A 27,715-nucleotide genomic window follows, 5' to 3' on the forward strand; every position below is an offset into this window, starting at 1 on the left:
CAGGAAGACATTGAATCCCTGAATAGACCAATAACAGGCTCTGAAATTGAGGCAATAATTAATAGCCTACAAACCAAAAAAAAGTCCAGGACTAGAGAGATTCACAGCCAAATTCTACCAGAGGTAAGAGGAGGAGCTGGTACCATTCCTTCTGAAACTATTCCAATTAATAGAAAAAGAGGGAATCCTCCCTAACTCATTTTATGAGGCCAACATCATCCTGATACCAAAGCCTGCAGAGACACAACAAAAAAGAGAATTTTAGACCAATATCCCTGATGAACATCGATGTGAAAATCCTCAATAAATACTGGCAAACCGAATCCAGCATCACATCAAAAAGCTTATCCACCATGATGAAGTTGGCTTCATCCCTGGGATGCAAGGCTGGTTCAACATATGCAAATCAATAAATATAATCCATCACAGAACCAATGACAAAAATCACATGATTATCTCAATAGATGCAGAAAAGACCTTGACAAAATTGAACAGCTTCGTGCTAAAAACTCTCAATCTCCTAACCTCAGGTGATCTGCCTGCTTCGGCCTCCCAAAGTGCTGGGATTACAGGCATGAGTCACCACGGTGGCCCAGCCCACCAAAGTACTTTTAAAAGTCTTTACTGGCTGGCTGGCTGTTCACAATAATGTTTATAGTGAATATGCCTTTTTCTTTAATAAATACATTTAACATTTTAAAGTTCTTTTTCTGACTAGTGATTTTTGGTTTTGATGGTTGATAGTGGCCTTGATTCATGCCAAATTTACTGAAATCCTGGTCAGTTTATACTGAGCTTCTGCACATAGAGTTTTATATAATACTGAGACTTCATATTTGAAGGATTGAATGTTGATTTAAAACCCTTTTTTGTACATAATCATTTTAGAATTTGAAGAGGAAAACTTCACGAAGCTTGTCAGATTACCTTTCAGATTTCTTTCTTTTGTTCCCTAATATTACCTTGTAACAATACCATCTCCATCTCCATCTGCTTCTAAAACACATTAATTCCACAGCAAACTTCATATGATCAGACATAATTTAAAATGTGATACAACTTAAATTCACGGTGCCAGCTCAGCATTCCTAATTCATGTTATCTGCAGTGTTTGAATTATAGTTCAGATTTATTGGACCAGAGAATGAGATAATCCAAATTCTCTAGAATCGATTTCTTACATGGAATGGCTGACACAGTGGGAGACATGTTGCTGTTTAAAACAGAACTTTGAGACCTCCCCACCCCCATTCAGTGATAAGAGAATGAACAATACATTTTAAAGGAAAAATTGAAGCAAAGCAAGATAGTTCAAATTAACTGGAGAACCATGATTGTTGGTTCCAGAAAAATTCACTGTTGTATTCCCAGTATTTGAAAACGACTGTCCCATAATAGGCACTCAATTAATTTGTTGAATGCATGACTAAGTGTATTATAAGCCAAGAGAAGTTTTAATATATTTATTACATGCTTAATAGAAGAAAAGCGTTATCTCAATTTATTCAGGATATAGAAATAGATAGATGATCATTTATACTTCTCTACCTTGATGAGGCCTCTAGCTTTCCACTAAATGTTTGTCACTTTTGATAGCGATAACAGAAATAGAAGTAGCATCTAGCATTTATGTAATGCTTTTCATCGTTTAGTAAATACTATTTGTTTATGAAAATGCACACATACATGTTCTCAGTTGTCTTCAGAACAAATTTGAGTGCTCGGTGGAACAGGTTCTAAACAAATGTGAGATCCCTCTTCTCCCACTCCTGGATGTTGGCCTTGTACAGCAGGAAGGGCAGATATAATTCTTTGATTGGTGAGGAAACTAAAAATAGAAAGAATAGTTTCTGTGCCAAAAGCCACACTTTAAGTTTGTAATAAACATAAACCTAAGTTACAGATAGTCTGACATCTTTTCCACTTTAAATTTATTATAGATTTAACTGACTTTACATTTCATTCAATAATTTCTTTGCAATGTCACTGAAATGCAGTGATGGATGTATATTTAAAATTACTATAAAGCCAATGTTGAATGAAATAAAGAGGTGTAATATATAGTAGATAAGAAAATACTGTTTTTCAGAGCCAAGCACGATCTGATTTTTATCAGTATTTTGAAAGTATTTATTCATTTCCCTAGATAAAAGACTATACGTGATTTGGAATATAAGGAATAAGGTTTGGTTGTGATTTATAAATCTCTTTTGTTTTCATTCCTTTTATGACTCCTTAGGAATAGGTGAAGATGTCCCTTCTGACCTCTGTTTTCTTTAAACTTGGTTTTTGAAGGACCTGTTTGTTTTTCATTTTCTTGCCCTTTCAAATAACCAGCAGCATAATTAGAATGCTATGGTGTTATGGGAACAAATTATGAAAAAACAAGGATTTAGGATAGTTTACTGAATTATTTATTTGGAGGATTTAATTTCACAATATAAGATATTTTAAAAATAAATACTTGGGTTTTATTCTGGACATTTTCATATTAATGAAAGAAAGAAAAACCTATTTAATGAGTGCTTTAAGATTGTATCTTATGGAAAAGTCTAACTTTGAGGTATATAATGATCAGTTTTATTTTGAGATTTTTGGCTAAGACTTTACTTAGTTAAAGATTACTTTCTCAGAGCTGGAAATTTTAGGAGTGCCTATGACTTGACAGAAACAACTGGGATAGACTATTCTGATATTCTTTAATGTTTAGTTGGTAATTCTAAGGGAATAAGAAATACTTTGGTAAGTTAGGTGCATGGTCCAGCTAGCTTAATCATCTGTCTTGCATGCTGGGGACTATATGGGGAGTGATTCCTGTCCATCATAGTATTGGTCTCACAAGATCAATTTCTATTTCAAACACCTTCAGGTCTCCTTTGATCTCCAGGATTTGCGTATTTATCTGTTTTATCTTTAGTTTTGATGGAAAAATAATGTGTATAAGCGAACATCTATTAAGATAATGGCTTTTTGTTTTATAAATTTCTCCTAAATTATAAGGCCTGATACTTCTAGAGGTAGTATTTGAACATTTGCCACAAATGTTAAATTTCATATGTTTAGAATAATTAGTTCTTAAATTCAAAAGATATTTGACTAGCCTGAACGTGATGTCTGACTTTTCAGGAGATGATAAGTGTTTAAGTGAGGATATATAAATGAAATATGTCCTGAAAGGCCTGAAAGGCCTCTCATAGAATTACTTTTACTGAGTAATACTTTGGTACTATGTCCTTGGCTCAAATCAAGAAAGGATAGAAAGGGAAGGCACACAGTTGTATTTATAAGGATGTCGTTGAAGACATTGGTTATATATCACATAATTTCCCTTTTATGAAAACCCTTCAGAGTATCTTTTTTCTTTTATCTTTTCCTTTTTTTTTTTTTTTTTGGCCAATTTGACACGTGAAATTATGTCTTGTTATTTAAATGTACATTTCTTTTGATTGCTAGTACATGTTTTATGTATTGATTGTTTTTATTTTTGTTTTTTAACAAATTGCCCTGATAATTTTCTTGCTGTTTTTCCAGTTGGGGTGTTCATTTTTTTCTTGTGGACTTTCAATAGCACTGTGTATTGCAAAGAGATTAATCTTTTACCATACATATTCTAAACATTTTTCTGCTTTCTCTAACTTTTTGGTTTTTTTTTTTATTTAAATAAAACTTTGGATTTGTTTTTCTAAGTGAAAATGAGGCCAGCCATCTTTTGTTTGCTTTTATTTCCTTTGAAGATTATGTAAGTAGTTATCAATATTTTCTCCAAATACTTGTATTTTTGATTTTTGTTTAAAATAAATATCAGGTTCCTATCTAAATTTTACATTTAAATACAAAATATAAGCCTCATGAAAGCAGCAGTTTTGTTGATCTTACTCCTTGTCATTGGCTGTGTTCGTGGCACATCATAGGCATGTAATATATATTCTTCAAATAGTATAAATCTTTATCTAAACTTTATATTGTTATAAAAATGTGGTAGAAATCTAACTTTCTTAACCTTTTTAGAAAGCTGGACATGTACTTTTAAGTTATATTTAAACCTGCTGTTTTTCCTCTGTCCCGACATTCTTCCTCTTGCTTTCCACCTATTTATGTGGAAAATCCTTCTGTGGTAATACACTGACAAGGTCATATTCTATGTTTCAGGTTTTCCTAACGTGATCTTTCTTTGTAGCACTTGTCATAGCTGCAGTTTCGCGATTGTTTGTGGAATTATTTAAATGTTCTTTTCCCTGTTTCCGCCCTACAACCCAACATTAGTCAGGGACTTTACTTATTTTTGTTCATCATCATATCCCACTGCATGGCACATATTAATTACTAAGTTTTTTAAAATGAGTATTTGTTTTTTTGAATAGACTAATAAAGTGCCACAAAAATCACATACGAAGTCCTTGCACATATTTGGTCCCCTTCAAGACTTTTACATTTTATATTAATCTGCCTGTTTTGCTATATTGATCTGTCTGTTTTGTTATCAGTCCCATACAAATTTAATTACTATACTTTTAAAAACATTTTAGTATTTCTTAGGTTATAGTGACTTCCCATATACTCTCTACGACAGGGGTGTCCAATCTTTTGGCTTCTCTGGGCGACGTTGGAAGAAGAAGAATTGTATTGGGCCACATATAAAATACACTAACAATGACGATAGCTGATGAACTTAAAAAATCACACAAAAAATCTCAATCTCATAATGTTTTAAGAAAGTTTACAAGTTTGTGTTGGGCCACATGTGGCCTGCAGGCCATGGGCTGGCAAGCTTGCTCTACACTAATTCAGAGTTTAAAACATTTCCCAACTATCCTCACACATTTATCTTCCAGTTATCTTTTATAATCATTTGTCAAGTTCAAAAATTCTCATTGTATATTTATAAGTGTGTGTGTGTGTGAGAGAGAGAGTATGTTTGTGTGTTGGTTTGCAGGAAAGGAATTGTTTTAAATTTGTAAATTGGAGAGAGGTTGTGTATTTATAATAAAATATTCCATTTTCTTATTTAGTAGCTTGCTTATGTGGCTTTTAATTTATTGAATGTGTTTATTTCTCTCAGTTAATTTAAAAACTTTATTTATATAGAACCTAAACATTTCATGTTAGGATTTTTCTTAGACATTTTCATGCAGAAACTTGTTAACATAGCAGGCTTGAATTTGCTATCTTTAGAAGGATTTGCTTGCAGGGTTGGCTTGTCCTTGGCTGTCATCTGAGAACTTGACTTTGGAATGTTCCCTGTGGTACTAAGTGATAAGGTTATTTGGTGTACCAAGGGTACTGAATTTCATTGTGCCAATCTGCCTAGACTTAAAAAAAAATGTGATTTATAGTGAGCACTCACTTCCTTCTGAGATTTTTTAAAATATTGCGTCTGAGTATGTAGGCAGAGAGTGTGTGACCAGTCCCTCCAAAATCTTTGAAGTTGGAGTCTCAAGAGGTTTTTCCAGACAGATGCTACACACATTACTGCATTTCTTTGCTAGAGAGCATTAGAAACTCACACACAGATCTCTTCAGGTGCCACTTGATGTCCTCATCTCTCATTAGTTTTATCACTTTTAAGTATCTTCTCTTAGTTTTTCCCAATAGTCCCAATATTGTCATCTCCAAATGAAAATTCTGTGTACTTCTTTTTTACAATGTTTATCATTCACATTCATTTTTCTTGTCATATTACAGTGATTAGATCTTCCAGAACAATATTGAAAAATATAGTTGACTTCAGAAACTTTATTTTCAATATAATTGTGATAGTGTTTTATATTAGATATGTTTTTTATTATCTTTAGTTTGATATTCTTTATCATAGTAAGAAACTAACCCTCAATGTCTAGTTTATTTAGTTTCATTAGAAGCACACAATACGTTTTATTAAGTCTTTTTTGATATGTGTTGAGACAACCCAATTTTTTTGTTTCTTTATTAATGTGATAAATTGTTACACATATTTTAAAAGCCTTATTTAAAAGAGTCATGATATAGCTAACTATCCTGATGATAAACTACCCATATTATTTTAAATGATTTTAAAATCTTGCTATGGAAAATAAAATTAACTTAAGTAGTATGCTTATTGTAATTTATTGCCACTTAAATAATAGAGGTTAATAGAAGGATGCAAGAAGAGATCCAACTTGTATCATGGAGAAAAAATAATTGTATGTATTAATAATAATACATAAAAATAAGATTGTTTAGCATGTTTCTAAAGGACATTCTCAAATAAGTAATCTGTATTTGGTATCTGTTTGCCAAAATGTATATTTTTTGTATTTTAGCAACACACAGAGAGCTATGTGTGTGAATACATTTTTATAAATCTATGTGTTCTTGATACAAAAAAGCCTGTTGCATTCAGATAGTTTTTTCTGAAGCACTGACATTTGCTTCCAGCTCTCTTACTTTTACTTTCAATGTAATATGATGAAATAAACCATTTTACGTATCCTACATAATTGCCACAATGTCCATACTGGTAATACTTGATTGTTAATACTGATAGAGCGTGAGACAGCATGAAGTCATAAATTGGTTCTCATCTTATTTCCTCTGTAATTGGTCGTGATCATTATGGATGATTTCATCTTGCTAGGATTTGCTTCCTTTATTCTCTAACTATATTACTAAAATGATATAGGGATTTTAAAATTTACAGTTCATTTTAAGCATGTATGTTGTAAAAATAATATTATTATTTTAATGGTATTACTAACTACACTATCATACTTACTACTGAAATATATCTATGAGTACGATTACAGTTTTTTGTAAAAATATTGTATTAGTCTGTTCTCACACTGCTAATAAAGACATACCTGAGACTGGGTAATTTATTAAAAAAAGAGTTAATTGACTCACAGTTCAGCATGGCTGGGGAGGCCTCAGGAAACTTATAGTCATGGTAGAAGGGGAGACAAACATGTCCTTTCTCACATGGCGGCAGGAAGGAGAAGAATGAGTGCCCAGTGAAGGAGGAAGCCTCTTATAAAACCATCAGATCCCATGAGAAATAACTCAGTATCATGAGAACAGGATGGGGGAAACCACCCCCATGATTCAGTTATCTCCACTTGGTCCCTCCCACAACACGTGGGGATGATTGGAACTATAATTCAAGATAAGATTTGGGTGGGGACACAGCCAAACCATATCGGAGGTTAAATATTTTCTCACAATAAAGAGAGGATATATGTAAGTAAACATAAATTCTGAGATTTAATTGAAATTTAGTGAATCATGTTTATCTTCAGTGTTCTTTCACATAAGAAATTTTTTTTTGGCTTAGTAAAATGTTTCTATCTTTTCTTTAATTCTTCCATCTTTCTGATAATGTGGCGAAAGGCAGCTTTTGAAAACAAATGAAGAAAATGCTACAGTAAAAGCATATTTTTCTGATGTCTATCAGCTATGAATATCTAGCATTAATTTTCCTGTTAGAATGTTTGATGATTATAAAGAGGAGACTGGAAAAAGGAGAAGATGCACCCTCCACATAGGTCAGTGGGGAGGCGGACATACAAGTACTTTTAATGCTACTTTAAGTCAGTACAAAGTTACTGAAAGCCTAGGAGGTCTACTTAACTGGGCATCAGATGTTGCATAGTGTTATGGAGGCTGACGTATCTGAATTTCAGCATTGCTTCCATCTCCTTCTCTGGTAAGTGCCCCCAGTAAACCTATCTAACATTATTTTCCAGTGTGTCTATATTAGGATTCTTTAGAGAAACAAAACCAATAGGATAGGGTGTATGTGGGTGTGTGTGTGGAGGGTGGTGTACAGGTGTGTATATGTGTTTGTATGGAACCTGAGTTTTTGGGGAGGTGTTTTTAAGCCTGAATTGACCGAAATTGATCATAATTTCAGGGAAGAAAAAATTGAATCAGAGGAAAGGTTAAGAGAAAGTGAATATGTAGAGGGTGTGAGGGAGAGGGAAAAATTCATTGTGATTTTGAAGTTGCCAGGTTGGAAGATGGAGTAAATGAATCAGATAAGTCAGGAAATGCATGGAAATTGAGTTTTAAATGTGCTGCATTTGAGATGCCTGAGGAGCAGTTGGGAATGCATATCTGGAGAACGAAGAGGTCCAGGCTAGGGGGAAAGTAGGGTGTTCAACTTAGGGCCTGTGATGGAGCCAGGTAAGAGGAAGAGAACATCTAAAGACAACATGTAAAGCTATATGAAGCCCTAAGTGTGTCAACATTCCTTGCCCTATAAATATTTGATTGCCTGATTAGTTATATTCATAATGAGTTCTATGTGAAGCAAAAGAAATGGGAACACTTGATTAATCTACAAGATTCCATTGACATTCACAAAAGTAAATGGTCATATGTTAAGGCAGATTACTAAAATGGAATTCTTTATGTATATTAGCATAACTGAGCAAGTTAACTAATCTGTTTGACACTCAGCACCCATCTATAGACAACCCAACCCCGTGATTGGTCCTACTCTATCCACGCTTGTCTTACTATAAGGAAATCTCTATGTGGTAGCAGCAGAACTTTTTTTTGTTCTTCCTCAGTTAAATGTGATGTCAATCCTGTATAAAATCTCACTTCTTTCCTTGGCCCCTGCCAACCTATCTCATCTCTTTGCTCATGTGGCTCCAGCTGAAGGAGGCTTCTTTCTGTTCCTGCCCAAGGGCCTGTGCATATGGTAGTTACTCAATAAATACTTACGAAATGGATGAATGACTCTGCCTTGTAGATTTGTTCTGAGAAGTAAATGTGAAAAAGTATACGAAGAGCCTAGTGATGTACCTGGTACATTAGAGATGTGAAATAAATGCCTCTTGACCATTTTAATGTTTTGTTTCTCCAAATCCATAATCCTAACATTTCTGTCTTCTTCTGATGCAATCTACCTTCCCAACCCTTCGCATCCAGCCAGCTTACTATCTTTGGTTTCGGCACCCCCACAGGCCATGGACTATGTGTGATCTCCTCAGTTTGTACTTGGTATGGCTTCATTGAATGAATGAAGCCATACCAGTGCGAACTGAAGCGATCACAGTTTCATACATGGAGTTTTTCATACATGTCATCTCTTGAGTAACCTTCTTATTACACTTAAATAATTATGTATGGATTCCTAGTCCCAAGGACACTGAGCATATAAGTCGTGCTGGAGATTCTCAGAAGAATGGGTGTCCTCTGGGGACTTGGACACAGACCTAAAAAGGGACTCTTTACCACTCACAAAGCACTATCATGATCACACTGTTACTATATGGATTTGGAATCAGCACTTCATAAATTGTAGCCAACATTGATTGAACACCAAATATGGGTCAGGCAGTGTTTTAAGCACGTTACATATATCACTTGATGAGTTTGGCTTTATTAGTATTCCTGTTTTATACTCACTAACTTGCCTAAGATCACGCTGCTACTGATTTGCAAGTTAGGATGTAAGCCCAGGTGGTCTAGTTTCAGATTCCTGTCCTTACCTATGCTTTTTATTCAGTACTGACTGCCTCAGCAGCAGTTTCGGGGTCATAGAATTAACATCTATTCTTTAGTGTTTGATTCTAGATTTTAAAAATAATATGCCATTATAGTTTTCAAATAATTCTAATAGTTTCTTTCTACTCTTTTACCTACCACTTTAAGTCTTTATTCCCATAGGGCAGCTACTGTCAACAATATTTTCAGAACCTTTTTCATCATAATTGTTTTTGTAAAACGTCTTAGTAGCTTTGTGATTCCCCCTTTCAGTTGTCTGTTTCTGAAAGTTCAGCTTATTCTTAGTTTGTGAAAGTTTTAAATACTGGTGGTCCAAACACAACTCCGGCATGTTTGTGTGTGTGCATGTGGATGTTCCGTCTGTGTCCGAGGCAGATTTTTGAAATTAACTTCTTACCTGTTTGGAACTTATTTATATGCATTTCTGCCTGAAACTCATGTTTGAAAACTCCAGGTTGATGAATTTTTGAGTTGCCAGGACTCAAACTTATTTGACAAATCATCTATGACCCTATCACCTTGATGCTCAGAAACAAATGAACCAACAGCCGTTCCTGACTAAGGAAACAAGTTTTGATGGAGTTTTCAATGCATGGCTTTATGAACTCAAGAATCAAACTATTTTCTGAACAATGTGAAGAAAGTTTTGTTTCTAGATCCTTATATTTTCTCTGTGTCTCCTTTTCTGTAGAAAAGCTCTGTAATTTTTAATCAGTAACACAAAAATGCCTCTATGGAAATGTCCATAATTCTCAGCGTGCAGTGGAACATTTTCCGAAAAAGTGAGGTCACCAGAAGCACAGAGCAGAGAAATCCCAGATGGCACTAATATTTGATTTCATTTTTAGCACGCTCATATTCAGCAGATGGATTGGAAGGCTGACCTCTCTGACACTTCTGCATCACTGCCTGCTACTCCAATTGCCTTTGCGAATGTTTTTTTATAAGGCCTCTCCTGGTACCTCAGAGATTGATGCCTGGTCGCCTGCCTGTGTTATGCTTCATTTCACCAGGGTTCTGTGTGATTGAGAGTTGCTGTATTCTATAAAAGGGGAAATCCTGGCTCATCAGTATCTCAAGCTTTTCCTACAATCTCTCAAATTGCGTGTAACGTCTTGGAGCATATCATTTTAGCTTTCTAGGTGTACCCCTGATTTGTATCCATCTTTAACTTATCCCAGTCTAATTTTTCTGCCTTCTTTTGCCACTGAACAGAATAGCAAAAACCTCAGTTACTTTTGCAGCAACCTAAATAGCTAAGCCAAGAATAATGTTTAAAAAAAAAAACAGTTAAATGTTTTCAAAATACCTGCTAAGCACAAAAATTTGATTATGTTAATATGAACGTTGCTGATCTCCTCCTTGAGCTATAGTTTCAGTGGCCAAGAGCAAAGACCTGAGATAGAGTTCCCAATCATGCCATTTTCTTTAAGGGTAAGCTTTACTTTAGAGTAAGCTAGTGATATTATTCTTGCCAGGCAGTTAGGATTGGTGTGAAGATTAAATGAAGTAATGAATGTCATATGGTTGTCACAGTATCTGGCACAGAGAAAATATACAAAGAATATTAGTTTGTGGTGTGCAAAATAACTTTTGTATATATAATATACATAAAATATAAAATAAATTGTAAAATTATTTTGTTTCATTATTACTTAGATTGTGAGTAAAGTGAAATATTAAGAAGTTTTTAATGATCACCCTAATGCTTTATTTTCAAACTTTCTATAAAATTACTGTATTCCTTGTTATGGACCATTATGTTGTCCACAGATCTATTTAGAGATGACCCTCTTCTCCCTCCTACCCTCACCTGCTAGTTTGTATTTCAGTTGCAAGGCTACAGACAAGGAACTATCAGATAGCATGAGTATCCAGCGGGTTTTTTTTTTTTTTTTCCAGGCAGGTTGACCTACGTGGCCATTTGTTAAAGTTCTCTGAGAATGCTCAATTCTGAGGAGGATTAGTTTGCTATGCCCTTCCAGGTTGCTTGTTCCCACACAACCAGATTCTGGTACATATTTTAATGCATAGCATACTTTTGGCTTAGAAAACATTGCACATTTAATAGTCATTTTGCTTGAACCAGATCTCTACCTGATGTCATTTTGATGAATTTAGGGTTTAGATGACTAAATTGCAGCTTTGTTATGAAACTTTCTATAGAAAGTTGTTTTTATCCTTTTTATAGGTCTAACATAAGGCCAGACTATGCAGACTCCAATTTCCACGACTTCAAGATGCACACTTTCACTCGAGTCACATCCTGCAAAGTCTGCCAGATGCTCCTGAGGTAAGCCTGCTCAGTCTTGGTTTTCAGTTTAAAGCAAGTGCTATAATTGCTAAGTGTTTCAGACTTTTCTAACCTTCTAGCCAATAGGTTCGAAAGTGGGGATTTTGCCTTAGCAGTCTGGATCCCACAAATCTTTGCCAGGCCTTCTGCCTGGACAGTCCTTTCAGAAGCTCTGGCAAGCTCCTCTCCCTCTACTGAGGGAGTATCTTGAAGAACACTGTTGATACTTTTTTCTCTTTTTTTCTCCTTCTTGCACTAATTTCATATGGGCAGAATTTTGCACCGTTTAATATACCACTCTCTTATTTCACCTTTCAGGGGAACATTTTATCAAGGCTATTTATGTTTTAAGTGTGGAGCGAGAGCACACAAAGAATGTTTGGGAAGAGTAGACAATTGTGGCAGAGTTAATTCTGGTGGTAAGTCATGTTTATTGTTGCGATTCTGTTTTTAATGAGGACATAAAATTTGCTAAACATAATTAAGGCCTAATTTACTCTGAATATGTGTTTATTGTAACATGTCTGCTTTTGAAACTATTATTTATAAGCACAATTAGAAAAATGCTTAAAATTTACATGAGTTTTCTACATAACTTTGTTTTAAATTATTTAAAATTTGTGTGACTTTCATACATACCTTGGAGACAGAGGTCTTCAAGAGGGAGTTGGATGGTTTCATGTCACTCATTTCATTAAAAGCCCTAAATAAATAACTAAAACCATACAAATATAGCCAAAAAAAGAGAGTAACAAAAACAACAGAAAGAATATATTCTTCTGTCTTTAGTTCTTAAATTTCCTTTCTATTCTTTTAAATATTTAGCTCAGGAATGCTAATGACACCAGAAGTAAACATCACACAGACTAATTCATGAATTAATGAATTGAATACATTGTCATTTTGCAGCACTTAACAAAGAGCATATATCTTTTGGGATTTTTTGTAAATATTTTCCCCTTGGTTTTTAAAAATAATGCTGTATGATTGTTACATGAGCTAGTTTCTAAGACTGCTGGCAATTATGCATTCAGTAGCCTATTGCCTCTCTCTGCTCCTCTTGGGCTCTCTTCCTTCTCTTTCTTTTCTGGCTTCTTTATTCTTTCTCTTTCTTCTTTTTTCTCTTTGTCCTTTTCCCCTGAGTTTCTCTGTGTTTTTATCAATAAGACCTTTCAAAATCAGTAAAACTTTTGAACACAAAAAGGGATCTTTAACAGCTTGAGTTCAAAAGGTAGCCATGTCAACCTTTGATTTTCCCAAAGGAAAAGGTGGACATTGAATTATTTTGGATAATGTGAAAAAGAGTGAAACAGAGAATAGCTCATTTCAGAGCTGAGTTCAGAAAATAGGCAATTGTAGGAAAGGTGAATCCTAAGAGAAGACTGAGATCATAGCATATTCCTCTCAGACATTTTAAAAGGACCCTGTGTGCCGTTCTCTGTGCTAGGCATGAGCAGCTGGAAAGTGACAGATCTTGGCATGAGTTGAGCACCTACACTGTACCTGTCCTGCCTGGGTGCTCTACTGGGCATCTTCTTGCATGAACTCATTCCGTCTTCAGAATGGCCCTGCACATTTACTGATGGGGGTCAGATTGCTTATGCAGTTTACTCAAGGGCTGTTAAATAAACTTACTTCTTACATCTGTGGGAAGGTCAGAAACAGTTTACAATGTTGTAAAATATAATAGAAATAAAAATTATTGTTGTTATTCTTTAATTGTCACCCTGATACAATTTATCACTTGAATTTTTGTTGTTCCATCTTTATATGTCCCATTCTTTAATCTCTTTGGAGACAGTTAACATGTTATTTGCTTATAGTAGGCTAATGTTTATGTAAATCCCAAGGCCCTGTCTTGATGAGATGATGCCTGTGAAGAATGTAAAATGATCCCATAGTTGGCATGGTTCTAAAGGAAATAGTATAGGAGAATAGTTTAGAGTCGAGCAGAGATGGTTGAAAGCCTAGCTTTGCCATTTGCTAGCTATGTGAGCTTGGGGAATTTACTTAAATATTCTGAGCTTTTGTTTATTCATCTTGTAAATTAGACAATTATTATGAGGATCCAGTGAGAGAATGTTGATTCTTACACAATACCTGAGCAAAGTAAGAACTTACTATTTTAATCTAAGGTGATATAGTGAAAAGTCATTTTTTTTTTTTTTTGAAAGACATGGGGTTATGTAGTATTTTTGTTGTTTTTATGATCTGGAGTACATGTGGATGGGAAAGTTAATGAGCACCAAACTTTAAAATAATATACAAGTATGGCATGGAAAGAACATAAAATTTTTTAACTTTTACATTATGAAAGTCAATAGGAAATCATTGAAAATTCCTAGTCTAGTCAAATAGAGGAGTCATATATTCCCAGTGTCTGTTCCTAGGTAATTATTTCAATGTACTCTGTCCTTACATTAGTCATTTTGTCTATGGCAGTAAAATCTACCAGCTCTGGAGTCTTGGTCTGTTTGAATCCTAGCTTCACAATTTACTCCCTGGGTGACTTTGAACTCCATTTACTTACCCTTTGTAAGTATTAGTTTCTTCCCTCATGATATGGTTTGGCTCTGTGTGCCCACCCAAATCTCATCCTGAAATGTAATCCCCATAATTCCCACGTGTCAAGGGAGGGACCAGGTAGGAGGGGATTGGATCATGGGGTTTCCTCCATGCTGTTCTCATGTTACTGAGTGAGTTCTCATGAGAACTCATGGTTTTATAAGCAGTGTTTCTTGCTTTTTCTCTCTTGCTTGCCACCATGTAAGATGTACCTGCCTCACCTTCTGCCATGATTTTAAGTTTCCTGAGGCCTCCCCAGCCATGTGGAACTATGAGCGAATTAAATCTCTTTTCTTTATAAATTCCCCAGTCTCAAATATTACCTTATAACAGTAGGAGGATGGACTAATACAGTAAATTGGTACCAGGAGTTGGGGGCACTGCTATAAAGATACTTGAAAATGTGTAAGCTACTTTGGAACTGGGTAATGGATAGAGGTTGGAACAGTTTGGAGGGATCAGAAGAAGACAGGAAGATGTGGGAAAGTTTGGAACTTCCTAGAGACTTGTTGAATGGTTTTGACCAAAATGCTGATAATGGTGTGGACAATAAAGTTCGGGCTGAGGTGGTCTCAAATGGAGATGAGGAACTTGTTGGGAATTGGAGTAAAGGTCATTCTTGCTATGTTTTAGTAAAGAGACTGGTGGCATTTTGCCCCTCCCTAGAGATCTGTGGAACTTTGAACTTGAGAGAGATGATTTGAAATTGGAACTAATGTTTAAAAGAGAAGTAGAGCATAAAAGTTTGGAAAATTTGCAGCCTGATGATGCCATAGAAAAGAAAAACCCATTTTCTAGGGAGAGATTCAAGCTTGCTGTAGAAATTTGCATAAGTAATGAGGAGCTGAATGTTAATTACCAAGACAATGGGGAAAATGTCTCCAGGGCATGTCAGAAGTCTTCATGGCAGCCCCTTCCATCACAGGCCTAGAGTTCTAGGAGGGAGAAATGGTTTTGTGGACCCACTGCTGTGTGCAGCTTAAGGATTTGGTGCCCTGTGTTCCCAGCTGCTCCAGCCATGGTGAAAAGGGGCCAATGTACAGCTCAGGCCATTGCTTCAGAGGGTGCAAGCTCCAATCCTTTGCTTCAGAGAGTGCAAGCCCCAGGCCTTTGCAGCTTCCATGTGGTGTTGGACCTGTGAGTGCACAAAAGTCAAGAGTTGCCGTTTAGGTATCCATCTAACAAAGATCTGATATCCAGAGTTTACAAGGCACTTAAACAAATTTACAAGAAAGAAACAAACAACCCCATTAAAAAGTGGGCAAAGGACATGAACAGACACTTGTCAAAAGAAGACATTTATGCAGCTAACACACATATGAAAAAAAGAAGCTCAACATCACTGATCATTAGAGAAATGCAAATCAAAACCACAATGAGATACCATCACACTATTCAGAATGGCAATTATTAAAAAGTCAAGAAACAACAGATGCTGGCGAGGCAGTGGAGAAATAGGAATGCTTTTATACTGTTGGTGGGAATGTAAATTAGTTCATCCTTTGTGGAAGACTGTGACAATCCCTTAAAGACCTAGAACCAGAAATACAAATTGACCCAGCAATCCCATTACTAGGCATATACCCAGATGAATAGAAATCATTCTACTATAAAGACACATGCATGCATATGTTCACTGTAGCACTATTCACAATGGCAAAGATATGGAATCAGCCCACATGCCCATCAGTGATAGACTGGATGAAGAAAATGTGGTACATATATCATAAAATACCATGCTGACATAAAGAGGAATGAGATCACGTCCTTTACAGGGACATGGATGGAGCTGGAAGCCATTATCCTCAGCAAACTAATGCAGGAACAGAAAACCAAACACATGTTCTCACTCATAAGTGAGAGCTGAACAATGAGAACACATGGATACGGGAGGGGAACAACACACACCGGTGTCTGTCGGCAGGATAGGGGAAAGGAGAGCATCAGGAAAAATAACTAATGCATGCTGCACTTAATTCTTATGTGATGCATTGATAGGTGCAGCAGACCACCATGGCACACATTTCCCTATGTAACAAACCTGCACATCCTGCACATGTACCCTGGAACTTAAAATAAAATGAAATAAATAAAATAAAACTTTAAAAAATGCTCATTGCTCATGGCTACTTGTCTTCAGGCCACAAGGAAGATGAAAATTGGCTGCATAGACCATGAAACAATATTCAATCACTTTGGCTTTTGTAAGCTCACCTTTTTAAGAATACTTATTGACAAAATTTGATTTTAAAAAAAGGATTCTTATCTCTAGAGTCTTCCTAGCTATTTAACTCAGCTTTGGCATGCTGCATTGCCAACAACTCACTTGCACTTATAATTTAAATGTAGTGACATAGACAGCAGATTTTCAAAGAACCGAAGGTGATTTTTCAAATTCCTCATCCCCATAACCTTTGGTATGTGATCATTCTGACCCACCTTCACCAAGAATCCTGTCAAGTCAGTTTAGCCAGAATCCCCCTTATATCTGATGTTTCCTCTCAGTAATTTTCCATCCACTGACCTCACCCTGCTCCTTGGTTATAAATCTCCACTTGTCCATGATGTATTTGAAATTGAACCTGGATTTCCTTCTCCTTTGCAATTGTTCCTGAATAAAAGCTGTTATCACAACTTAAAAAAAAAAGAGAGAGAGAGAGAAAGAATCGAGCTTTGGGAAGCTCTGCTTAGATTTCAGAGGATATATGGAAATGTCTGGATGTCCAGGCAGTGGTCTGCTGCAGCGGCAGGGGCAGGGCCCTCATGGAGAGCCTCTGCTAGGGCAGTACAGAAGGGAAATGTGGGGTTGGAGCTCCCACACAGAGTCCCCACTGCCACTGCCTAGTGGAGCTGTGAGGAGAGGGCCACGGTCCTCCAGATTCCACAATGGTAGATCCACCCACAGTTTGCACTGTGTGCCTGGAAAACGTGCAGACAATCATTGCCAGCCCGTGAGAGCAGCCAGGAGGGGGGCTATACCCTGCCCAGCCATAGGGGCAGAGCTGCCCAAGACCCTGGGCACCTACCTCTTACATCAGTGTGACCTGTATATGAGACATGGAGTCAGAGGTGACTGCCGTGCTGGATTTCAGACTTGCATGGGGCCTGTAGGCCCTTTGTTTTGACCAATTTGGAACCATCTGACCATTTGGAATAGGTGTATTTACTCAATGCCTATATCCCCATTGTATCTTGGAAGGAACTAACTTATTTTTTATTTTACTGGCTCATAGGTGGAAGGGACTTGCCTTGTCTCAGATGAGACTTTGAATTGTGGACTTTTGAGTTAATGCTGAAATTAGTTAAGACTGTGGGGGACTGTTGGGAAGGCATGATTGTGTTTTGAAATATGAGGATGTGAGATTTGGGAGGGGCCAGGGGTGGAATGATATGGTTTGGCTGTGTGTCCCCACCCAAATCTCATCTCAACTTGTAATCCCTGTAATCCCCACATGTCAAGGGAGGGAGGCGATTGGATCATGGGGACATTTTCCCCATGCTGTTCTCATGATAGTGACCGAGTTCCCAGGAGATCTGATGGTTTTATAAGGCAGTTTTCCCGGCTCTGGCTTGCTCTCTTGCCTGCCTCCATGGAAGACTTGCCTCCTTTGCCTTCTGCCATGATTGTAAGTTTCCTGAAACCTCCCCAGCCATGTGAAACTGTGAGTCAATTAAACCTCTTTTCTTTATGAATAACCCAATGGCAGTGTGAGAATGGACTAACACCTTATAAAACAGGGCCAATAATAGCACTTAGATTTTAAAATCTTTTAAAATAAATACCCCTATTTAGTGCCAGGTACTATTCTCAGTACAGATGCTCCTCCATTAATGATGGGGTTATGTCCTGATTAAGCCATTGTAAGTGGAAACTATCGTAAGTCAAAACTGCATTCAGTGCACCTAACCTATTGTACATTGTAGCTTTGCTTATCCTACTTTAAACATGCTCACAGCACTTGAAATACAGTTGGCCAAAATCATCTGGCAACACAGTACACTGTATTGTTTGCTTCCCCTTGTGATTTCATGGCTGACTGGTAGCTGTGGCTAGCTGCTGCTGCCCGGCATCATGAGAGAGTCTCATTGGACATGTTGCTAGCCTGGGAAAATATCAAAATTCAAATATTAAAGTCTAGTTTCTACTGAATGCATGTGACTTTCATACCGTTGTAAAGTGGAAAAATCATAAATGAAACATCCAAAATTGGGGACCATTTGTACTAAGTTTACCACTGTTAACTTATTTACTCCTATGTAAATTCTGTGAAGTTGGTATTATTGATATACTTATCTTACAGATGAGAAACCAAGGCACAGAGAAATATGCAATCTGTCTAAGTTGCTTATTTAGTACAACCAAGATTCAAATCCAGGCAGACCAGCCCCTGAGTTTGTTCTTACCACTGGGCTCTGCTACCAGTTATGTGAATAAGCTGTGGTGATAATATGTCAGATGTGTCAAAAGCTCAGTACTGAATCCTAGTAAGTAATCATGTGCTTGCCTTTCTCAGTGAAAGGGAGTGATTTTCTAATGGTTTTTTAGGCAAAACACTTTTAAATTAAATTAGTAACTACCAAATGTTTTTAGGTTTGAATGTTCTATAGTGCTGCAAGAAGTCGTGCATCCCTGGGTACCATACCTACCTTCTTCCCATGGAAATTCTCAAGGCCGCATGGACTTGAGACACATTCAGTTCTAGGGCCCCTTATTTTAAGATGAAGAAACAAAGTCATAAATGTATGAAAATAAGATAACTAAGAATAATACTGTTAGTGCCCTGCAGATTGTAGATAATGCTTACTTAGATATCATCAATTGAAAAGTAGCATCATTCTCTAAACTTTGTTATGTAATTCATTACAAAGCAGGAAAATGTTTTTTTTTTAAACCTCTGGCTAAGTTTGTTTTTTGGAGTCTGTAACATATCCCCTTGCTTTTTTGATTCTTTCCCTGCTTTGCATATTTCCGTTGACCTCCATTCCCACCAAGGGCATTGGTGCCCTTTCTCTCCCTCTCTCCTTCTTTTAAGTTCTTTCCTGCTCAAGATTTTGAGAGACCAGTAACACTGAATGCTTATAGTTCATTAGTGGTATGAAATGGTAAGGACCTGCCTAGGAGGCTTCCTTTTTTTACTGTCAGATCGGGGTTTGCTGGGTAGCCCTTATAAGGGGCCGTGTCTTCAAGGGGAAGAAGAATCTCTGTGTCGCTCCATCAGTAGCCTGTACCTTCTGAAAACTGGAAGCTATGGCATCTTCTCTTCACACTCATTCCTGTCTCACTCTGGTATAGGTGGTAACTGTGGGGAAAGTGTGAGTTTGAGCTTGGTAGGTCTGATGTGAGTGTGGTAAAGTAGGTACTATTTTGAAGTCTTCGGCAAGCTAGACTTTATGAGCTGCTTCTCAGCTTCTCAAGCTCAACATTGACTTAAGCCTTGTGTGATCCTTTGTTTGGGCATCCAGGAATAATTGCTTGCTGCAGTTCAGTAATATAGTGTTTCATGACTGGCATAGGATTTGGGGGAAATGTGGGTTTAGGGGAAGGCAGGAAAAGGGATAAGATATATCCAGGGGATGGAGACATAGTTTACTTGAATAGGGCTTTTGCATGGAGAAGAGTGTAATATGATTTCAGCAGAACTTGACTTTGAGGGAAATCATTTCAACAGCCAAATTGAAAGCAAGTAAGTACTACTGACTTAAGACAAACTCAAATGTTTACATAGTTCAGACTCCCTCATAACATTAAATCATAGGTGGTTTGAAATTCACCCCTGCTTTACAGAACTTTATAGCAATAACGTTTAACATAGTCTAACTATACTCTCAAGCAACAAAAAGAGATCCTTATTGGATCAATGTGGGTCAGGAGTCCACTTGTGATCCAGAAAGCTGTGACTAGTAGGAGTTGTTATAAACATTGGATAGTTGGCATGAAAGGCAGTTCCAAAAAGGGGAGTAGGCAGAGGTTGGTTAATGGATACAGAAGTACACCCAGATGGGAAGAATAAGTTATAGTGTCCTATAGCACTATAGGCTGACTATAATTAACAACAATTTATTGTATATTTTCAAGTAACTGGAAGAGCAGATTTTGAATATTCCCAACACAAATAAATGATAAATGTTTGAGGTGATAGATATGCTAATTATCTTGACTTGGTCATAACACTTTGTATACATATATTGAACTATCACATTGTACCCCATAAATACGTGTCATACTGTTAGTTCCCTGCAGATTGTAGATAATGCTTATGTATACAGATATCATTGATTAAAAAGTAGCATCATTCTCTAAACTTTGTTCTGTAATTGATTACAAAGCAGGACAAAAAATTTAAAAACCACTGGCTTTGAATGTGTCAATTAAAAATAATAAAAAAATTTAAGAGGGGGAGCATGCTATCTTTATTCAACATCAGACTTGTTTATACAAAGGGATGGTCAAATGAAGAAGAGGCACTAGTTGTACAAAATGACGAGGTAACCTGGGGGCTCAATGAGAGGTAGATAGTCTTTTACTCTACCTTTTAATGGACAGATCCATAGGACATCACATTTAGGCCTTATCTTACTTGACCTTTCTCTTTCATTTAACACTGCTAATCATCCTCCTTGATGCTATCCTTCACAACCCATCATGCCCCCATGCCATCTTTTGGAAATCTGATTGACTTTCCTGGCTTAGCTACACCCCACACTCGAAGTAGATAAAGGTCCATTTGTGCATAAGACTTCTTTCCTGAAGTGTGGATTTTAAATTTCCATCTTCTCCTTACATATCCCCTCCCATGCGTCTTGCAGTGACCTCAAATGTCTCATAACTAAAATCAACCTCATTAGTTATTCCTGCAAACTTCCCTCTCCTATGCCTTGTCTTGGTTAAAGGCCCACCATCCAAACACTCACACAGACCTGGGTGTCAGCCTCTTCCTCATCGTGATTCACCTTTCTGTTCTTCTTAGCTCTCCTCCTAAGTCTCTCTAGAATGCATTGATAATGGTGTTGATATACACAGAAAATCTCATTGTCTCTTGCTTGAACAACTCAAAAGTTTCCTAACTCCCTGCTGTTAATCTTATTCTTATGTAATTTATAAAATTATCTTCATTAGAATTAAGTCTGATGGTTTCACTCTTTCATATACTGTAGTTTATATTTCTACCAGAATAATGTCCAGACTTTCCAATATGGCCTACAAAGCTCTGAGTAATTTGTACAGCCCATTTTTTTTTTTTTACCACTTCCTCCCATCCCCCCAACCTATAACACAACTCTGTTTAACTACTCACACTTCTCCAGCCACTTTTTTTCATGTCTATGTATCTAAGTGTATTTTGTTTTCCTATTTTACTGTCTTTTCTTCTCTTTTCTGTTTAGTAAACTTAATGCTCATTTTTAAAAACTTAATGCAAATGTTGCCCCCACTTTGAAAACCTTTTCTGACACTCCTCATGCCTGGGTTTTATTAGTCTGTCAGTCCTCTGTGCTCCCCTGACATCATATATTTACTTTTATCACATTTATTATAATTGACTCTATGTTCATCTCTTCAGTTAGACTGCAGGCCTCTCAATGATAGGAACCATACATAATTGGTGTTTTGACGTCAAGGAAGTAGTAGGGAATGGTTGAGTGAGTGGATGGATCAACAAATGGACAGACAAATGAGTAGAATTGTAGTGCAGCAGGGCTTCTGGGCCCTGAAGATCACTATAATCTTAGAATCAGAAACAGGAGAGTGTGGGGGATTGTACAGGTTTTGGTTCCACCTTCGTAGAGACTAGAGCTTGACTAGATGGTGGAAAAGTGGAATAAAAACCTTACCTGAGTCCTTGGCTGGTACTTTAAGAATGAAAGATAGAAAATTAGGTGGACCTTTTAGATTCCTTTTTAGTATTTTTGCAAGGAAAGGCTCATGGCCTAAGCATCGATCGTTAGGCCTTTGAGAGGAGACACCTGGGTTAGGATAATAAGTAGCAAGCAAATGAAGCAATTCACAGAACAAAAATGCCTCCCTTTCAGAAAAAATCTACTCCTCATCCAGTTGATCCAGTTGTTAGAGTTCTCACTTGGCTCCTGCTATTTCCTCTCCCTGAAACATGCTCCCTTTTCTCCAAACAGTTCCAAGGACCATCCTTTCATTACTTTCTGTCCAAACTCTTTGCCAATCATTAACCTTACCTTGACCATCCAATGGTAGCCTGAATTAAATTGTTCTCTAATTAGTTTCTGTGTAGGCTTTACACATTTGCCAAGGTTAGGCTGTGTTGTGGCAACTAACTAACCCCAGGTCCCATTGGCTTTAAGATAATAAAAGTTTATTTCTCACACATGCACTGTTTACTGCGGGTTCAGTGACCCTTCAGCGTAGCTCCCTTCTAATCAGGGAACCCAGATCAGTTTGATCTTTTACTTTGCCAACTTAACACATGGGTTCTAGGGTTGCTGATTTACAGACCCGTAGCCTGGAAGTAAGCAGTGCCATTTTTTATCAAGTCCATTGGCTAAAACTAGTCACATGGCTTCAACCTCACTACAAAGGAAGCTGGGCAATGTAATGAAACACATGGACTATTTGGTGTCTGTCTCTACCCCTGTTAGATTATATGCTCCTTTGCTGTTTGGAATATATTTCTCATCTTTTGTGTCCACGCCTTAGTACCAAGTTCAGAGGAGTGGCACTTAATATCAAGTTGTTGTTGCTTTTTCCCATAATAGGACTATTTCAACCAGAATATAATTTTTAATGGTGTTATAGGATGTGACTAAATATTATTAAGCATTTGAAGTACCTCTTAACACTTCTTTTTATACAAGTTAGCCCTTTTTGGATGTTGTCTTCCTTGGGTTGGAAAACCTTTTATATTTCATGCTCTATATCCCTTAAATTTATCTAGTCTGGAAACTAGATCCATCTAGTTTCACCCTGGAAATGATAATTACTTGACAAAAATGCAGTGCATTTCTGAATGAAGCATCTCATTTGTATTAAAATATGATTATGACAGATTATTAACTCAAGTACATTTGAAGTATGAAAAAAAGATACGTTAAGTTTATTTTGTTAATAAGACAAACTGTGCAACTTGGAAACAAATTTGAAGGTTGGGTGATTAGTTTATGTCTTAACATTTGAGGATTTGCATGGATATAAAGGGCAGGCAGTTCCACTCTCCTTTTCCCTGAACTTGAGTTGACTTCTTCACATTCACTATGGCAACCTCAATGATCAACACATACAGGAGCTCTGAAGTGCATGCCAAAACTTTCCAACGTTAATAATGAATAGGTGTGAACTCCACTATGCAAGCTTCTCTGAACAAGTCAATGCAAAGCTAATGTAATTTTAGGGTGTCGTTTCCTTCTCACAGTATACCACCGTGAAGGTCTAATCCCAGACAGCAACCTTTGTGGACATTTGCTTTTTCCCCCACTATACTACATGACTCAGCACCTTTGATCCCCCCTTCTTACTCTGACATTGACCAATATAGCTTGATTTGCATCCTCTCAGTTTAAACAAAGTAACATTGGAAGGCAAATGTTGCTGGAGCAAAAGACTTTGGTATAATGCATCTTTTCCTTTAGTAAGAATGCAAGCCTCAGCTGCCCTAATATTTAACTGAAGCAGATCCCCATTTGCTTATCTGTTTAATCGCACTTTTATCTAGGCCAGCTGCTGCTCCTGCTGCTGCTATAGCCACTCCTAATTGGAAGGACGTTGCTCTGGTATCCTGGTGGTTTAAAACTGAGAGACTGCTACCTAGAACCTGCACCCACATTGGTATCTGAATCGGGCTGCTTTGTAAATCGCATTGTATGTTTTAGCATAAAAGATAAGCTTTCAGGATACAATTTTATTTCAGACTTCTACTGCTAGGCATTTTATCACAGTACTTTTACGTGAACTGAAGATTGATCATTGATTTCATAACCAAAAATGACTTTAGTTCTGCATAATATTACTTAAAACTCATAAAGACAATTTTATACTTGAGTAGTTATTATTCCTTCCATCTATTTGGGTCAGTTTAATGGTACATTAATAATTATTAATGTGAACTGGAATCTATTATGTGGTTGTATTCCTATTAGAGCCCCTGAAAAAACTTGAAATCAAAGCTTCTTTCCAAGTATTATTCCAAGTATAGTTTATGGTTTGCTTTATTTTCTTTTTGAAACATTGCTGTGTATCTGAGTAGTGAACATAACATTTGTGAAAGTGAACTTTCTCCAAAATTTGATCAGTCCAACCGTTTTTTAGTTGTAATGTCTCAGAGAAATAGCACTTTAGTCATGATGATAGGGTACCTTCAAAAACTGTTCTGGTAATTACTTTTCTGTGGCCCCTGTTGAGACAGGCGGTCTTACTGGACATTGATTTGTTTAGCCTGAATAGAACTTCAGATAAGAGACAAAGCAAATTATGCAATAATGTATGAATTGAGAGCCACTTGTGTTGAAAAACAAAATAGGACTGAGTTTTATATTTAAACAAGTGAAAATTATTTAAATATTCACTTGAAATTTAAAGCTTCTGTGAAAATTGTTTCTCTTGCACCAATAATGTACATTGAACTCTGTGCTGGCATTGAAGATGGAGTTCTGCAAAGGCTCCAAGCACCTCAGTAACACCACTTCTTAGAATTATGTTAAGCCAGTTGGGGCATGATGAAAGAATGCAAGGTATAAACCCCTTGAGGGCCCATGAGTCACCATCTAGAAAGGTTCTTGAAAGGGGAAGAATGTTTTATAGTTTGATCAATAGGAACCTGAGAAGTAGGCTGCAGTGTAAATGTAAGTTGAGGATTAAAAACTTTTGGAAACTTGAAGAATTGAATTATAATCCTAAGAAAGTTCCCAGGAGAAAAAGAGAGATACAGAAAGAGACTTTTTCATCCCATCTCAACCAGCAGCCAACCTTTGTTCTAGGTCAGAGTACAGCCAAAATAGATTTGATGATAATCAGCCTTAATTATCTCAGCGCTATTGCAGAACTAAGGCATGAACAGAGTTTTCTAGAGATCCAAGTGCCCACTATAGTAGTTTCGGGTGGATACCAAAAGGAAGTAAAAATGGGGTTGCAGGCTGCAAAACTTAGAGCAACTTTTCCATAGAATACTTCATATAAAAAGGTTTCTTATTCCATTTTCCCAGCCAGAATGAAGCTTTACTTTGAAACGTATATGTATTTTCAGTGTTGCAGTTGGGTTTTCCTTTCTCTCCTTACTATTATTTTAGTGTCAGTGAACAGGCTATTGCATTAGTGTGGGTATGACAGTTTAGATTGTGTTTATAAAGGAGGCAGTCTGTTTAATGGTATAGCCACTGTCACAAGCACAAAAGCATAAATACAGGAGCCTGGCTGAGAATTTCTGAACTCAGCAGATTGTAAGAGTTACTGATACTCCTTTGGCTTTTGCCTTATTCTTAGAAAATTTACAGAACCCTACCATGAAACATGATTGAATAAAAACAGACTTCCAGGAGCTACTATTTATGTGGTACACTCAGCATGATCAGATCAGAGTACAAACAGCTCTATGCCATATCCATGAATGCAGCAGGTCTCTCCTTGGCAGAAGGTAAATGTGGTGGCCATGAGGACAGGAAGGTATGGCAGTGAGAAAGGCAAAGGGGAAGCCCTACTAAAGGACTCATGCCCTTGGAGTTGCATGCAGCGCAAAGCCCCTTTTCAATTTTTCCTGTCTGGGTTACACAGAGGAGGCTTTGTGTAGAGCATTTCTTAATGCACCCAATCAGAAATATGACGGAAGTTACTCCTCTTGATGAGACACTAGAGGAAGAAAGCAGGAGATAATGACAAGGGAGGAAATAAAAGAGGGATAGGTGAGTAAGGTAGACAGCTAAGTCTAGTTTGATCCCAGTGTTGTACCAATCTCATCAGTGCCGTGTCTGGGTCTCACAACCTCTGGTGTTCTATGATGGATCCTCATTTATGCCAAGAGCTGGCTACCTGGCAGCCAAATCCTGCACAAGATACGAAGAGCCTGGAAATGCAGGACTTCTGTTCCTGGATCTGCTCCTCTGATGAAGAGGTGCAAGTGTCTGCGTAGCTACTTGACCACCGTAAATACCATTGTTTCCTCTTCCTGGAGGTCACCCAGAGAACCCTCATGGAACATGGTGTGACAACTACTGACACATGGGGTTATCATAGGTTTTATGCCACAAACAATACATTTAAAGTATGTGTAAAAGACTTACTTCGCAAGGACCTAAAAACACTTCTTTGGGAAGAATCAGAAAAAATAAATATTTTTGAATTGAAATTCAGGTGCACACTCATTTATGAGCACTGAACCCAAAAGAGCTGAGGTCTCCCCAATTTTGGAGCTCATGTAAAAAGTTTTCCTCAGTCTCCTTGGATGGAAAACTTAAACTGCCCCCCTGTTTAGTGCTTCCTGCAGTTTATGACTCTCAATTCAGGCTCTAACTCACCAGTAGGGGAATAGGGATATTCTGGTATATATAGGTCTTTCTGGGCAAACCAGTGAAGCAAGTCTCACAGCTGTTCTTTTAAGAACCCAAGTTCCCCTAACTTGGGTTCTAAGCCTGGGCCAGGCAAATGGCACTTGTATAGAACCTCTTCCCAAACCAGTGCTCTTGGGCAATCTTTCTTCTGAAACATTATGTGTTTCTGATAGGGAGGAAAAGAAGAAATGAAGTAACTTTTTGTCCAGGAATACTCCTTTGTAAAGGTTGATTTCAAAAGCAAAGATGCCTTCATAGAAGGCAGTTATTTGTGAAAGCCGAGGTGATGGGGTTTGAAATTGACGAAGGGATGAGGACTTAGCTTTTCTTTTGAAGGTGACTTTCTGCCCATGGATCTTCCATTTCCATTAATCAGAAGTATTCCTTAAAAAAAGAAGAAGAAAAAAAAAAAAAAGCTGGAGAGAAAAGAAAAACACAAACCAACCTCCTGTTCCATGCCCCAGGCAATCTTCTTGTGTAAAGCAATCTGTGGCAGCTAGTCAGGTGTCCTGGCAGGAGTTTTCCCCTTCAACTCTGGCTGGGCGCTTCTTAGAATCTCTTAAAGAAACATCCTGCAGAGCTCCCACTTAGGCCTGCTCTTTCTCTCCTGATGTCTCTCTGTGGCATCTTTTCAGATGCGTTTTTAGAAGATCATTTTGGATGGGGAAAGTATAGGCCTGGGCTTATGATGATGAGGGATTTCCTGTCAGTCTGGAGAAGCTAGAACATATATAAGTGCTCCTGGGTGTGGGGAAAGGAGGCAAAGACGCTGCCTACCAGTTTTCCAAGTGCTGTGTGCGCCCTTATCCCCAGAACGATCCTTTGCTCTTCTACCATAGCACACATCTGAAAATCTCAGGGCCCTTATAACCGTTAGGCATTTAC

General features: G+C 37.3%; 1 protein-coding gene across 6 annotated transcripts in view; it reads left to right on the forward strand.

The window, feature by feature from the left end:
- Positions 1 to 27,715, forward strand: part of LOC105489209 (vav guanine nucleotide exchange factor 3) — a 398,407-nt gene that overhangs the window by 260,088 nt on the left and 110,604 nt on the right. For all 6 annotated transcript variants that reach the window (XM_011753898.2, XM_011753897.2, XM_071069536.1 and 3 more), the window contains 2 exons: positions 11,663 to 11,764; positions 12,083 to 12,183. In XM_011753898.2, coding sequence (XP_011752200.1) covers positions 11,663 to 11,764; positions 12,083 to 12,183 — 203 coding nt within the window. The remainder of the gene's footprint in view (positions 1 to 11,662; positions 11,765 to 12,082; positions 12,184 to 27,715) is intronic.

This window comes from Macaca nemestrina, chromosome 1 (genome assembly GCF_043159975.1).
Source record: "Macaca nemestrina isolate mMacNem1 chromosome 1, mMacNem.hap1, whole genome shotgun sequence".
In the NCBI taxonomy this organism is placed as follows: Eukaryota; Metazoa; Chordata; class Mammalia; order Primates; family Cercopithecidae; genus Macaca; species Macaca nemestrina.